Genomic DNA, 13920 nt, shown 5'->3' on the forward strand with positions numbered 1-13920 from the left:
AAATAATATAAGGGGTGTTTTTTCCCCTTTGTTTTTATTTCTGATGTTTTATATTTATTTATTTTTTATTTTCAACATTTGCTTCCATAAGATTTTGAATTTTAAATTTTCTCCCTCTCCCTCTCCTCCCCACTCCCCAAGACAATGTGCAGTCTGGTATAGGCTCTACACATACATTCATATTGAACATATTTTCACATTAGTCATGACATAAAGAAGAATTAGAACCAATTGGAGGAACCACGAGAAAGAAGAAACAAAACGAGAAAAAGAGAGTAACTAGTCTGCTTCCATCTGCATTCAGACTCCAGTGTTCCTTCTGTGGATATAGATAACGTTTTCCATCAGAAGTCTTGGGAGTTGTCTTGGATCCTTGCATTGCTGAGAAGAGCTAAGTCTGTCAGTCAGTCATCGAACAATGTGGCTGGAACTGTGTACGATGTTGTCCTAGTTCTGCTCACTTCACTCAGCATCAGTTCATATAAGTCTTTCCAGGTTTTTCTGACATCTGCCTGCTCATCATTTTTAAAGCACAGTAGTACTCTCTTACATTCATTACCACATCTTGTTTAGCCATTCTATGAAGGTTTAATTTTTTTTGTGGGAGATATTCATGGGACCGTGTACCAGTAACTAAGAGAATGAGGAAGGGCTTCATGTAGAAACTGGTAATGGACCTGAGCTTTGAAGGAAACCATAGATTCTAGGAGGCAGAGGTGAGCAGTGGCATTTCATGTCCAAAGACAGTTTGTACAGAAATAAGAAATGGACTGTTGTGTGGTTAGACCATAGAGGGTGAGTTAAGGGAAGTAATGCATGATGTGGCTGGAAAGGTTGACAGAACCAGGTAGGGAAGGACTTTAAACGCCAGAAGGAGAAGTTTCTATTTGATCCTAGTGGTAAAAGGAATCACTGGAGTTTATGGAGCAAGGAAGTAACACGTGCTCAGACCTCTTAGGAAAATCACCTTGTCAGCGGGGGGGGGGGGGGGGGGGGGGGGGGGGGGGGGGGGGGGGGGGGGGGGCATAGTCCAAGGAGACAAAAAGACTGGAGGCAAGTTAAACAATTAAGTAGCTGTTACAGTAATTCAGGTGAAAGATGGTTAGTGTGACAGCTGTGTGAAGAGAGAGAGAAGGTGATGGATATGATATATTGTGCAGGTAGAACTGACAAGATTTCTCAAATGATCAGTAAATGAGAGTAAGGAGACCAGGATAACAGCTTACAAACCTGGGCAGCCAAAAGGAGGGAAATAGGAAAGTTCAGAAGAGGGATGGTTTTACCAAGAATAATAATAATGAAAATGAGTTCTGTTCTGGAAATGTTTGATTTAAGATATCTGTAGGACAGCCACTTCCTAATACCTGTTAGGCAGTTGCCTGATGTGTTTTGTGCACCCAAAAGGGCACTTTATGCTCATTAATAACAGTTGATTAATGACACAGTCTTGACTATGTTAAAAGCCCTGGTTTGGCCCTGTGTAAATATTGCTTAAGAAAGTTAAATTCTTTTTTAAAAAATTTTTTGTTTTTTACATTTTTCCCAAATTTTTTAGTTTGTTTTCAGTTTTCAACAATCACTTTCATAAGTTCCAAACTTTCTCCTCTTCCTCCCCAAGATGGCATGCGATCTTACAGAGGTTATATACTTTGATTCCTATTAAGCACATTTTCACATTAGTCATGTTGCATAGAAGAATTAAAATGAATGGGGGAAATCATGAGAAAAACAAAACATAACTAAGGAGAAAATAGTGTGCTTTGTTCTGCAGCCAACTCTATAGTTCAGAAAGTTAAATTCTTAACATAGACTGGAGAAGTATCTTTGTGACCCTTTGTCAAGAAGGAGTCTGTGTGATTTAGGTAGGGTCAGTTCAACTTCTGTTGTTGTATTTTTGCCCAAGCTTCAGATGGTCACCATCCACAAAGAATACCCGCCCTCTTGGCCTCTAAAGTTCATCTCAGAATACCTTTACAGGAAGGTTCTAATTGCTCTTAGTAGCTGAGAAGGCACCCAAAACAAACTCCTTAGACTTCAGAGGATGTTCTGGTAAAAGTTCCTTTAAACCATAACCTAATTATCCAGTACAAGTTATAATGTACAGCAGAAGTGTAACCGTCTATGTTATAGCTACTCAGTAATCATATCAGATATGCTATGTACTATGAAAATGTTTGTATCCACAACTAGAATTTTCATAGCATATTCACAGTGGTAACTGAATGTTCTCTTTCTGCTTTAGACAAATAAGGACACAGAGGATGAAGTGGAAATTGCGCGGTGTCAAAAGGGACAGTATTTTGGAGAGCTTGCTCTTGTCACCAACAAACCCAGAGCCGCTTCTGCTTACGCAGTTGGAGATGTCAAATGCTTAGGTAAGCTATTTGTTTTTATGCACTTTTTTTTCTTTTCTCAGAAGCTTCTTTCCTCTCATCTGTCTACTGACCTTTAAGCCGAGATTTCAACATGGGCATCTATCATTTGGTCTGCACAACCTCAGGCCTAAGAATATGCCCAAGAATTGGCTTCGTGTTGGTTACTTAAAGATGATCGTGTACTTTTGGTAGGTGAATCATAGTCTCCTTTAGCTCAGCATTAACTCCTCCCTTAATCATAGCATGATCTAAAGCCCCGTGGGCACATGAATGCAGAACGTCGTACAATGGAGTGGACACTGCATTTTGTGTTAGGAGACCTGGGTTCAAATGCTGGCTCTCCTATTTAATACCTGCGTGTGACTTCGGGCACATCATTCCTCCCTAGTCTCCAGTCTCCTTATCCTGTACAATGCGTGTTAGACTAGACAGTCTCTAAGGCCTTTTCTGACACTAAATCCTGCTGTGTGGTCTCTGTGCTGTCTCCACGGTTTGTAAGTTGTCTTGTGCTTATTTTTCCCCCAAGTGTATAGTATTACAAAAACTGTGTAAAACATGGATTGGAAATCCATTTAGCAAACATGAGGTCATGTTATGACTGGAATTAAGAATACAAAGATGAAAAACAGTATAGCCCCTGCCCTCAAAGACAGTATATCGAAGAGGGATCTGAAATTACTGTGTGTGTGCATGTGTGTGTGTGTGTGTGTGTGCGTGCGTGTGTGCGTGTGTGCAGCACTTCATAGAAGAGGTGTGGTACCTGACCTAGGCCTCCAATTTTAATACCTGGAGGTGAAGAAGGTGTTCCAGGGACTGAAATAATGTATAAGGAATGGTTTACAGACACGCAGACATTTTAATCGCCTGTTTGTCTCATTTTAATGCAGTTATGGATGTCCAGGCATTTGAGAGGTTGCTTGGACCCTGCATGGACATTATGAAGAGGAATATTTCCAATTACGAAGAGCAGCTGGTGAAAATGTTTGGTTCAAGCATGGACCTGAATGACCCAGGAATTTAGGCACAGCATCTCCCTTCTCCCCCGTGCCTTCTCAGTTTGACACAGAAACTCCTCCTGTCAACAACACAACATAGAAGGAAAACAGACACTACAGAACAGTTCCTGCCATTGCTGCTGCTGCTGTCGTCTTGGGCATTTTAGAAAACGTGTCTCAGCATATTTGGATGGGGAGAGGCTGAATCTGTGCCTCCACTTTGCTGCTGAAATTCCATTTCTTAGACTTAATTTCATAAGGTCCCTAACCCATTTTCCACACTTTGGTTCAGAATGGCATGTGTCTCTCCAGCAATTTAAGTGCCTGATACAAAGTCCAAAGTGTCAAATCCTCCTTTTCTTCTCTCTTGCTGCTGCTACTGCTATTGGCTATTCTTTTTTCCTCTTCTTCCAGAAATTGGTTCTGTCCCCATCTTTCCAGGGAGAAAAGATTTACAGCCTCTGATCTCTTCCTTTTTCGTTACTGCTGAGAATGTCAAAATCTGCTCTGAATTGTAGCTGTTAGATTTGAAATTTAAAATTACCTGGATATTTTTAAGTAGCTCTCCTTAGAGTATTATGGTACTGTGATGTTTGTGCTGTCTGCTGAAAGTTACACATGTTACAGTTGATCCCAAGAGAGTACGATGCTGAAACATAGGTCATAGTTATAGGTCATTCATCAGTAAGCCCTGTCTTAAAGGAAGAGAAAAGGGAGGATCTGAGATTTTGTTTTTTCAGCCTCCTATGGATGACGGAGAGCCAATTAAGAATAAAAGTGTCTCTGTGCAGTTAGTATGACTAAATTGTTATCCATTTAGAACAATGGGTCTGGAGATGTTATGGCTTTAACCTCTTAAAAGACTTCTCTATTAAACTACTGTCACCTTTTTCTTTCCAGTTGTTCACATCAGTAGATGGCAGTAATATTGCTGAGAAGTTGACCTGTTCCTCTGTAGGAGAGTCCTTTCTATTGCTCAGAGATAGCTCATAGTTTTGCTGTCGAATGATCAGTTTTAAAATTCTTTTTAAAGAGGAAAAAGTTATTTTTCGTAGCTTAAAAGTAAAAAAATTTCTGGACTCTAGGGAGTTCCCCTTAATTGTATTCTTTTACAGTGTTCTCTCACTCAACTAGACATTCCCAGATCTCAACTGTATTTGTTAGAGTTTTCAAAAAGTTGGGAACATTTATTATTTCATGGAATTTTTTTTAAAGACTTTGTAATTGGGGAGTTCAGGATATTTGGCATACTATCTTTCTTATTTGGGAGGTAATTTAGAATTTAGGTAATTGAGAATACCTCTTTAACCTTTAATATATATATCAAGTACAATTTGGAGTTCCCTTGATTGCTTGACATGCTTTGCAAAGAAGATTCGTTCCATTGGAGTGATTGAGAATGTGTCCTAAGGGAATCACAGAAGCAGCACAAAAATTGCATAAAGATTATCAAATTTATAGCAAAGTAATAGTAGATCTAGAGGCTCTTCCCATTTTCTGTTTTCTTTTGAGTTGTATGACTCACTGGGACCTGCCCAAGTGATTAATATCTGGGGTTGTCTAATTCTCATTGTGGATGATGATCCTAATAGAGCTGACCTAATTATTTACCTTTCATCACCTGGTGAGCTAGTGCTCTGCCATGGGCATATGGCCAAGTATGGCTGACACCTGTGAAAAGCATGACAGCATGTAGTTACCCCCACATGTACACACACACACACACACACACACACACACACACACACACACACACACACACAATGAACTTTCAGCCAGCAGCAATCCTTAGTCATTCATCTTAAGGGGGTTTTTTTATTTGTTTGTTTTGGTTACGTGAATTGGAAGCAGATGGAATCTTTTCGACGGGCGCTGTGTTAGCTTGCAGCATCATTCTCAGAATTGTGATCTGATTTTCGATTGATGCTGGTGAAACAGACGTCATGTTGTTTGGATTTTTTGATGTTTTGATGTTTTTCTGACTCCATTCTTTTCTGTAGTGTCTGTTTTGTATCAATGAATCCAGAAATCAGTAGAAATGTCATTAATATTTCCAAGATTTTGCACCTTTTTTCTAATTTTTGGATCTTGAATTTTAAATGGCATGAACAGCAGTAGTTGTATGCCACAGGTAACTGGGATATTTGGCTATTTAAATAAATAAACTTGGTCTTTTAAAAGTAATCAGAAGGTGCTGTAAGAGACTGTATATATACATATATGTGCGTGTATATATGTACATATATGTACATATATATGTGCGTACTGTCAGAGCAGCCCTGACAAATTGAGTTCCAAAATAAAAACCAAAATGAGGTGCTGTTTGTTAACCACGTACCTGTATCACTTAGACTATCTAGCAAACTGCATGCTAGGAATAGATATGGATTATGTCAAGAAGTTTTAAAAAGCCTTTTGTTCATAGTCTAAATCTGTTCTACAAAATCTCTTCCCAGTACCCCAGTCTTACTCACATAGTTGTGCCATATGACTATAGAACCCAACAGGTTTCAAGTCTTTTTTGTTGGGCTCAGTTGTTCTCAATAAAAATGACATATGGCTCAGAAGACCAGATCCCTCTGTTTTTATAGACACTTGTGGGCCTATAGTTGAGCTTCAAGAGTGAGTAAACAAGGATGTAACAGAGTGCAGGGAAGGAAACTCTGGATTTTCAAGAACGTGGGGTTCTGAGGATGGACCCTTTGCAGTGTAGAAAAGTAAATCTAAGCAAACCAAGCTGTGGTGTTTTTTAAGTTGTACTGGTATCACAAAATGGCAGCACCACTTTTGTAGAGCTCAGTGGTATCTCCTGTATTTGGTGGAAGCTGCATAGCAAGCAGTACAAAACAGAAGAAAGCTCCACCTCAGCCAGTTCTTGTTAACCCCTTTGTATCATACTCTCCTTTGGGAGAAGACTGATTCAAGCAACCCTTTCCAAGCCTTGCCATTTCCTTTGTACTGAGGGGGGAAGGGGCTTGATAGCTTTGAAATATGGTTAGCAGTATTGATACGCATCTTCTGAGCCCAGTTGGATTCCATTGACTGATTCTTCTTTTTCATCTCTGAAGGATGAATTTGTGTGGGTTTTGTTTTCTGGATTGATGTTGCTCTGTGTTCTGCTTTAAAAAAAAAAAAAGGCAAAAAAAACTTGCTGTGGATCCTCAGAGATGATTGTGAAGAAAGCTCTGCATTTTGAGCAGCAGCAGAAAGGGCAGGAGACAGTGCCCTTGAGCCCTTGTGCCGATGCTCTGCTTGTGGTCCTTGTGAAGTCCGGGAGAAGAGCTGTCCTTGGTCAGCAGCGTCCTGGCTCTGGATGTTTCTGTTTGCTGTCCCAGCCCAAGCTTTTCGTAATGTAGAGAAAGTGAATCCAGGGCATTCTGCCCTGAGGAAAAGGGGGGGAAACCCTTTGAAGTGACATCCTTCATGCTTTGTTTTCAGTTAGTTGATGTAATTTTTGTTCTTAACTTGTATTTGTAACCAGCCTTGCCAAAATAGAAATTGTTTTGGTTTTTTTCACTCCACTTCCCTATTGTTGTTCTTGCAGTTAATACTGCCGATGGTCTTCTGTTGTACCGTCAGAGACCTTCCTGTTTGTTTTAATACTCTACAGGACTGTGTCTGTACTATTAAGATAGAAGAGGAAAATTTCACTAACCTCATGGGAGACTTCCTGAAATCCATTTAGCCTAATTTGGGCCAAAAGTGGGTGTCTAGGGTTTCTTCCTCTATTCACAGTAACAAAAAAAAAAAACAAAAAAACAAAAAAATCTAATTCAGCATAATTATGCTACCTCAAGGCTAAAAGTGCTTTAAGGGTATTTCACCTGAGCTCTAAACATGACATCAGAAGTATCTCATTGGATTTGTGAGATTCTCCACCCAAAGTAATTATTTTGGCCCATTTTAAACTAGTATTTGACTCAGAAAAGAAAGAGTTTGTTCTATAGTATTCAACCTTTAAATGACTGTTTTTAAAGAGCCACCATCTACCACAAACAAGCTTTGGGTTTTAAAAGGGAAAAGAACTCACCATCTCGGGTTTGCTTCATCTTTGATTAATAAATGCTGACATGTTGTGTCAAAATGTGTTGGGTGTTTTGTTCTCTGGACCTCTTTTTCCTTGTTTGTAAAACAGGGAAGTTAGACAACATTTGGGGTGTTTGACCTAGGGTCCGTGAACTTTTAAATGTGTTTTGATAACTGCATTTCAATATAATTGATTTCCTCTACATTACCGTGTATTTTATACATTTAGAAACATTTTTCTGAGGAGGCTTCACCAGATTTCCAAAGATGTCGGTAACACCAAAAAGAGTGAGACCCTTGCACTAGATAATCTTTATGGTTATTTTCTAGCCCTTTTGAAGTTATGATCCTTTTATTTCATAATGAATTCTTCACAAGATTTTGTGTCTCCAGAGGCTAGAACTCCTGGAAGGTATGTAAATTTACTCATTGTGGGAGGAGAGAGGGAACGGAGTAATGCTTTTTTAATGGTATTGAAATCACTGGTAATCTATGTGCAAGAATGGCATGGCTCTTACTCTCAGTATAATCTTTGACCTCTTAAGACCTCACTTTATAATTAGGCTATGAACAGATCAAGAGACCTGGATTTGAATTATTTATATACTTACTACCAGCGTGACCATGGACTAGTCACCTTCCCTTTCTGAGCTCTGATTTCCTCTGTAAAATAAGTTGGTTGGGCTAGACCGTCTCCAAAATCCCCTTTCCAGCTCCACCATATTTCATGACTTGAACAACTGACCTAAACCAAGTACTTTCCTAGAGCTGACAGCAGTATGATGAAGGTCCACTTTGCTGTTAGGATTCAGATGCTAGCTTAGTGACCATGTCGCAGTCACACGCCTTCTGAGCCTTAACCTCCTCTACAAGATGATGAAAGAATTACTATAAATTACAGAATTTGAATGGTATTACAGAAAACCCCTGGATTTGGAACCAGAAACCCTAGCCTTGTGTGATTTCAGGCAAGTCCCTTTTCTTTTCTTTTCTGGGCCTCAGTTTCCTCCACAAGATGAAGACAGTATCACCTACAAAGATCTTTATGATCCAGTTAAAAATATAATTGAACTTTTTCTGTGCTATTCGTTCTTAAGAGCAAAGTTAGTTCTGTAGTTGGCCATTTTCCAGAGGCCTCATCATTCAGGCAGAAGTGAAAGCTTGATGGGTTCATTGGGAGAAACTTGGTCCTGAATCCAGTCACAGTCAGATCCACTGGAATAGTTTTGGTTTTGAGGCTTCCAGATAAAAATGATTGTTCCAATTTGCTACCAGTTTTCTTTGCCACTTGTGCAAGGACAGTCCAAATGCACGTCCCCTCTGATAAGAAGTAATAACAAACTGTGAAAGAGATGACAGTCAGCAATTCATCCCTCAAAGAAATTGTTACTTTAAGCCTTATCTTTTCATGTTGAAACAAGAAGGTAGAAATTATTCCTCTCTACGTGAATATACAATCAGCAACGTTTCAGCAAATCTAACCTTGTGCCACCAAGGAATCGTAACTAAAAACCAAAAGTGTGTTTAGCAAGATTATTTGATTGGGTCAGGAGTGGGGAACCTGTGGCCTTCTAGGTCATTGGCTGCAGCCTTTTGACCGAGTCAGTTTTACGGAACAGATCCTTTTATTAAGGGGACTTGTTCTGTGAAGTTTGGGTTCAGCCAAAAGGCTGCACTTGAGCACCTAGAGGGCCACATGTGGCCTTAAGGTCGCAGGTTCCCCATCTCTGAGGTGAGTGATAACCGTCTTTTCCACACACTCTTCTTTGCAGAGATCATCAAGTCAGTGTTATAATCTGACTCATTTTATACACACAACCAAATCCAGAGGGTGACCTAAAGCCGCATACAAATCTGAGTTGTGAGCTCTGGGCTTCTCTGTAGCAATGCTTCAGTTGCTGAAATCAGGGTTGGACCTCAGAGTGCATCTAGTCCAACCTAAAAATCACTGTAACATAATGAAGATGTGGTGGTCCCCGAACTTTTGTTTGAGGGTACACCTACTACCACCAGAAATAGTCCATTTCATTTTGGGATTGTTTCTGATTGTTAGAAAATTTTCCCCTATAATCTTAATCTGCCCCTTTGCAGATTTCCACCCATTACTCCTGGTTCTTCATTCTGGAGCCTAGCAGGACAAGAAAGACTTCTACTATATGATGGTCTTTCAAATACTTCAAGACTGCTGTCTTCCCCCACTTCCATGTCTTCTCCAGGAAAAAAACATTCCTAGGGACATTTTTCAAGTTTGTCGATGACCTTCCTTAAATGTGGTACCCAGAACTGAACACAGTAATCTCCATGTCGTCTGACCAGGGCAAAGGACAGGATTTATGTGTCCAGATTTAACCTGAGAAAGATGAGATTATCGTGTGTTGAACGATATCCACCAAGTATTTGTATTCACTTTCCATCCAAGATAGACCTCTGTAGAAATTAATTGAACATATTTCCCCTTATTTCCTGGAGTTTGGAAGCGAAAGCTTGGGGCACAGCAAGGCAAGGCAAGGGCAACAACCATTTATTAAATGTTGACTATGTGCCAGGCACTGGGGTGAAAAGAAAGCCCCTCCTCTTAAGGAGTTTACATTTCTAATGGGAAATCAATGAGCTAAGAAGCAAGAGTTAAGGGAGAGGGGATGGTGGCAAAGTCCAGAGGGTCAGAAGCACTGTTGGGAGGGGAACAAAGCATGGCAAGCCTGGGCCCATCCCCATAATGGAGGCTCCCAGGAAGAACTCACTAATGGAACAAGGTGACCAGCATGGCAAAAGGATGGTCCCTGATGAGAAAGTAGTTGAGTCATGATGGCCATGTACAGAGAATCAGAAACACTCAGCAGAAGGAAGAAATAAATGGAAATGCTCCATAATTACCCTTAAGGAGTTTAGAGTGTAACCTGAAAGACGGAGACCTCAAGTTTCCTTGGCCAACAGAACCTGTACAGGAATGTACATCATTCCTAAAGTGGTCTAACCTCCACTTGAAAATCTTCAGTGAAGGAAGAACACCTCCAGAGAAAGTCCATTCTACTTGGGGAGAGTTCAGTCATCAAGAGAATTTTTATATTTAACCTGAAGGAATAGGGTATAGAAGTTAGGGGACAGGATGAGGAGGTATGAGGTGGAAAAGAATATGTAAGGAGATGAAAAGAAGCAGAAACTTACTGGATCATGTAAATAGCATGACTGTGGAAAAAGAATTTGATTGAAAGTCCTGTTTGAATCCCAGCTGCTTAACTAGCTTCATGACTTTGGGCAGGTCCCTTCACCTCTTGGGGGCCTCTTATCCCATTTATAAAAATGGTAGAGTTGAACGAGAATCTCTAAATGCCATAATCCCTTTGGACTCTTTGAACTTCCTACTTTGGGCTACTCATTTGTTTTGTTTCAACTTCTTGTTCGTTATACCCATTCCCTTCCTAGTACCCTCCATTCCCCATTGGAACTTTCCTTTCTTTGTAACAGAAAAAGTTGATGAAAACTAGCTCTAACACTGTAAGCAACATTTCTCACCCATAATCTCCAAACTCTATCATCGAGTAAGGAAAGAGATTTTATCTGTGCTCAGAGCAAGATTGTTCATTATATTTAATCTGAGTTTAATCGCTCTGTAGGGTTATTCTTGTCTGTGTTATCATAGACATGTTTATTGTACCATTTAATGCACCATGCATCAATCTATATATGTCTTCCCCTGTTCCTTTGAATTCATGATATTTGTCATTTCTTTCAGTACAATAATATTCCATTGTATTCACAAACCAACATTTGTTCATTCATTCCCCAACAGCCACTTTGTTTCCAGTTTTTCATTACCACAAAATGATGTTATAAATACGTTGATATCAGGTGCAGGAATTCTCTTCACAGGTACACCTGCTGTACATGAGCAATAAAGATGGAAATGCAAATGGAAGGAGTGAAAGTAGCTTTTCAGAGTGAATCAGTGTATCAGCGATCAGACCGTGCTCTGAGCTGAAGCTGCCCCACTTGCCAGACCCCTTTCAGCCCTTCTCTACTGCACCGTAGGAATTGGTATGGGTTCCTACCGCTTCCAAATCAAGCTGCTTTCTATCCGTCCACATTTACAAGAACAATGACCTAAATTTACCCCAGATTCCAGCCTTAGAAATCAGACCAGGTTCTATTTTATTCAGTTTAGGGTTGAAAATATAAAGAGTATTATAACTTATTTTATAACTCTCAAAATAGCTCAGACTCTATATCCCACCAAGATTCTTAACAGCTTCATATGACTCGAAGGACTATGGTTTTTGAAAAAAAATAACAAAAAGGTACACTATTAAAGTGAACCAAGCACAACTGTTCTGAGAGGTTTTAAATATCTGCTCTCCAGTGGTGATATTCAGTTTACCAAGGGAACAGCATGGTCTAGAAAGCTGTTACAGAAGAGTGCTACCAACCATTCCCCCAATACCAAAGTCAGGAAAACAGAAGTAAACAAGCTTACTATATGGCAAACAACTAATCCCGTTCAATTTCCTGTAGCGATACAGGGACAACATTTTCTTCCTAACTAATCTCCAGCTAACACCTGGAGTCTGCTGGCCATGGAAGCATCTCTGATAGCTTTAACAGTGCCTTGTGGTGCCTCTGAGGCCAGGGCCCTACAGTTGGCTACATCCCCAAACTTTCTGATGTGCCTCTCGTAAAGCAGCCTTTGTTTTACACGCTTCTCTGTAGCATGTTACCTTTTTGATAATTCCACTTCGGTTAATCTCCTGAGGTTACATAAGCCACACATATCCCGTCGGACACCTTCAGGATGAAGATAATGCAAGAGAATACAAAGAGTAAAAGAACCTAAAGCAAACTGAATTTGCTTCAAATATAAGGCTTTTGTTATTCTTCAGTCCTTTCAGTTGTGTCTGACTCTGTGAGTTTGGGGTTTTCTTAGCAGAGATAGTGGACTGGTTTGCCATTCCTTCTCCAGCTCATTTTACAGATGAGGAAACTGAGGCAAACAAGGTGAAGTGACTTGCCCAGGGTCATACAGCTAGTAAATGTCTGAGGTCACATTTGAACTCAAGTCCTCCTGACTCCAGGGCCCTCTATCCACTGTACTACCTACCTGCCCAACATGGGGTCCAATGGCATATGTAGAACTTTGCTGTCTTTGACCTCCTTTGGTGTTTATGTCCAGTAGCTGCATCACTGGATCAAAGAATATGAATAGTCTAGTGACTTCTCGTATCATTCTAAATTGTTTTTTTAGAATGATTGAACTAATGCAGTTCCACTATCAGGCTATTAGCGTGCCTCTCTTCCCACAATCCCTTTTTGGATCACTCTTTATCTTAAGGACTGCTGCCCCAATGATCATCCACCCTGTTTGTTCTTTTCTATAATAATAACAAACCATTACTGAGGTGGGGCAGGGAAGGGCCAGAGATGCCCTCTTCTACCTTTTCCTCTACGTCTGGGTTCAACTGGAGGCTGGTCTCTTACTTACACCTCTACTCCAAAGCCTCAGGGGAAATTGCTTTAAGCTAGCTTAGTTTGGCTCACGTCTAGTATCTCCCCAAAGAAGAACATATCAGATATAGGATAGCCATTTATTTCTCCCACATAAAAAGACTAGACTCGTAAGCATACATTGATAGACTTAAAACAGCAAGATTTTTGTGAGACTCGTGAGAACCATGTTGGCTCGGCGCTGTCCAAACCAGTCCCTCAAGGTCCATATCATTTGGATAGCCAAAATATGGATGGATTTATTCTTCTATTAGCGGTCAAATTGAAGAAGGGCATAGCTGTAGAAAACTGCTGCCAGTCCGCTCCAGCTGAAGACTGCAGGAGCTCCCCAAAACTCAAATTTACCAAGCTACTGCCAAGGCTGAATAGGTCCATCTCTGTTCAACTGCCTCTTTCCAAAGAATGAAGCACAAGGAAAGATTCAGAAAAGAGCTTGAGATCCAGTACCAGGTTTGCCTGGGTAGCATATAAACCCATTACAACATGCAAGGGGCCACCACAGCTGCCTTGGGGGGGACTCCCTCATCCCCAAGAAAGCCACAGAGGAGCTCCACACCACGCATTCAGAAGAGAGAAAGAAGAAATCAAGAACAGCAGTTACTCTTCCTCTCTGAGTGGGTAGTTCTTCCTGGCTCATTGGCTTATCCTCTTTGATGCATCCCCCTTTCCCTGCTGCTGCCAAAGGGACCAAGGCATTACTAGCATCCCAGAGTCCTTCAGCACTAAGCACATGTATCTTCAGAAGCAACCAAGGTGATCTTAGCTTAACTTTACACATACTCTAATGTTCATTCATTATTCAGTTGCTTTCAACTCTTTGTGACTCCATATTGGAGTTTTCTTGGCAAAGATACTGGAGTGCTTTGCTATTTTCTTCTCCAATTCATTTTACAGATGAGGAAACTGAGTTAAGCAGGGTTAAGTGACTTGCCCAGGGTCACACGACTAATAAGTGAGGTCATATTTGAACTCACATCCTCCTGACTCCAGGCTCAGCACTCTATCCACCTTGCCATCTAGCTGCCCCA

At 40.5% G+C, this 13920-nt stretch overlaps 1 protein-coding gene across 2 annotated transcripts in view; it reads left to right on the forward strand.

Annotated features, from left to right (window-relative positions):
• Window positions 1-5937, forward strand: part of PRKAR2A (protein kinase cAMP-dependent type II regulatory subunit alpha) — a 120718-nt gene extending 114781 nt beyond the window's left edge. For both annotated transcript variants that reach the window (XM_072651755.1, XM_072651760.1), the window contains exons 10-11: window positions 2243-2375; window positions 3263-5937. In XM_072651755.1, the coding sequence (XP_072507856.1) occupies window positions 2243-2375; window positions 3263-3396 (267 nt within the window). In that variant the 3' untranslated portion in view covers window positions 3397-5937. The remainder of the gene's footprint in view (window positions 1-2242; window positions 2376-3262) is intronic.
• Window positions 5938-13920: the final 7983 nt, after the last annotated feature.

The sequence above is a fragment of the Notamacropus eugenii genome, chromosome 1 (genome assembly GCF_028372415.1).
Source record: "Notamacropus eugenii isolate mMacEug1 chromosome 1, mMacEug1.pri_v2, whole genome shotgun sequence".
Classification (NCBI taxonomy): Eukaryota; Metazoa; Chordata; class Mammalia; order Diprotodontia; family Macropodidae; genus Notamacropus; species Notamacropus eugenii.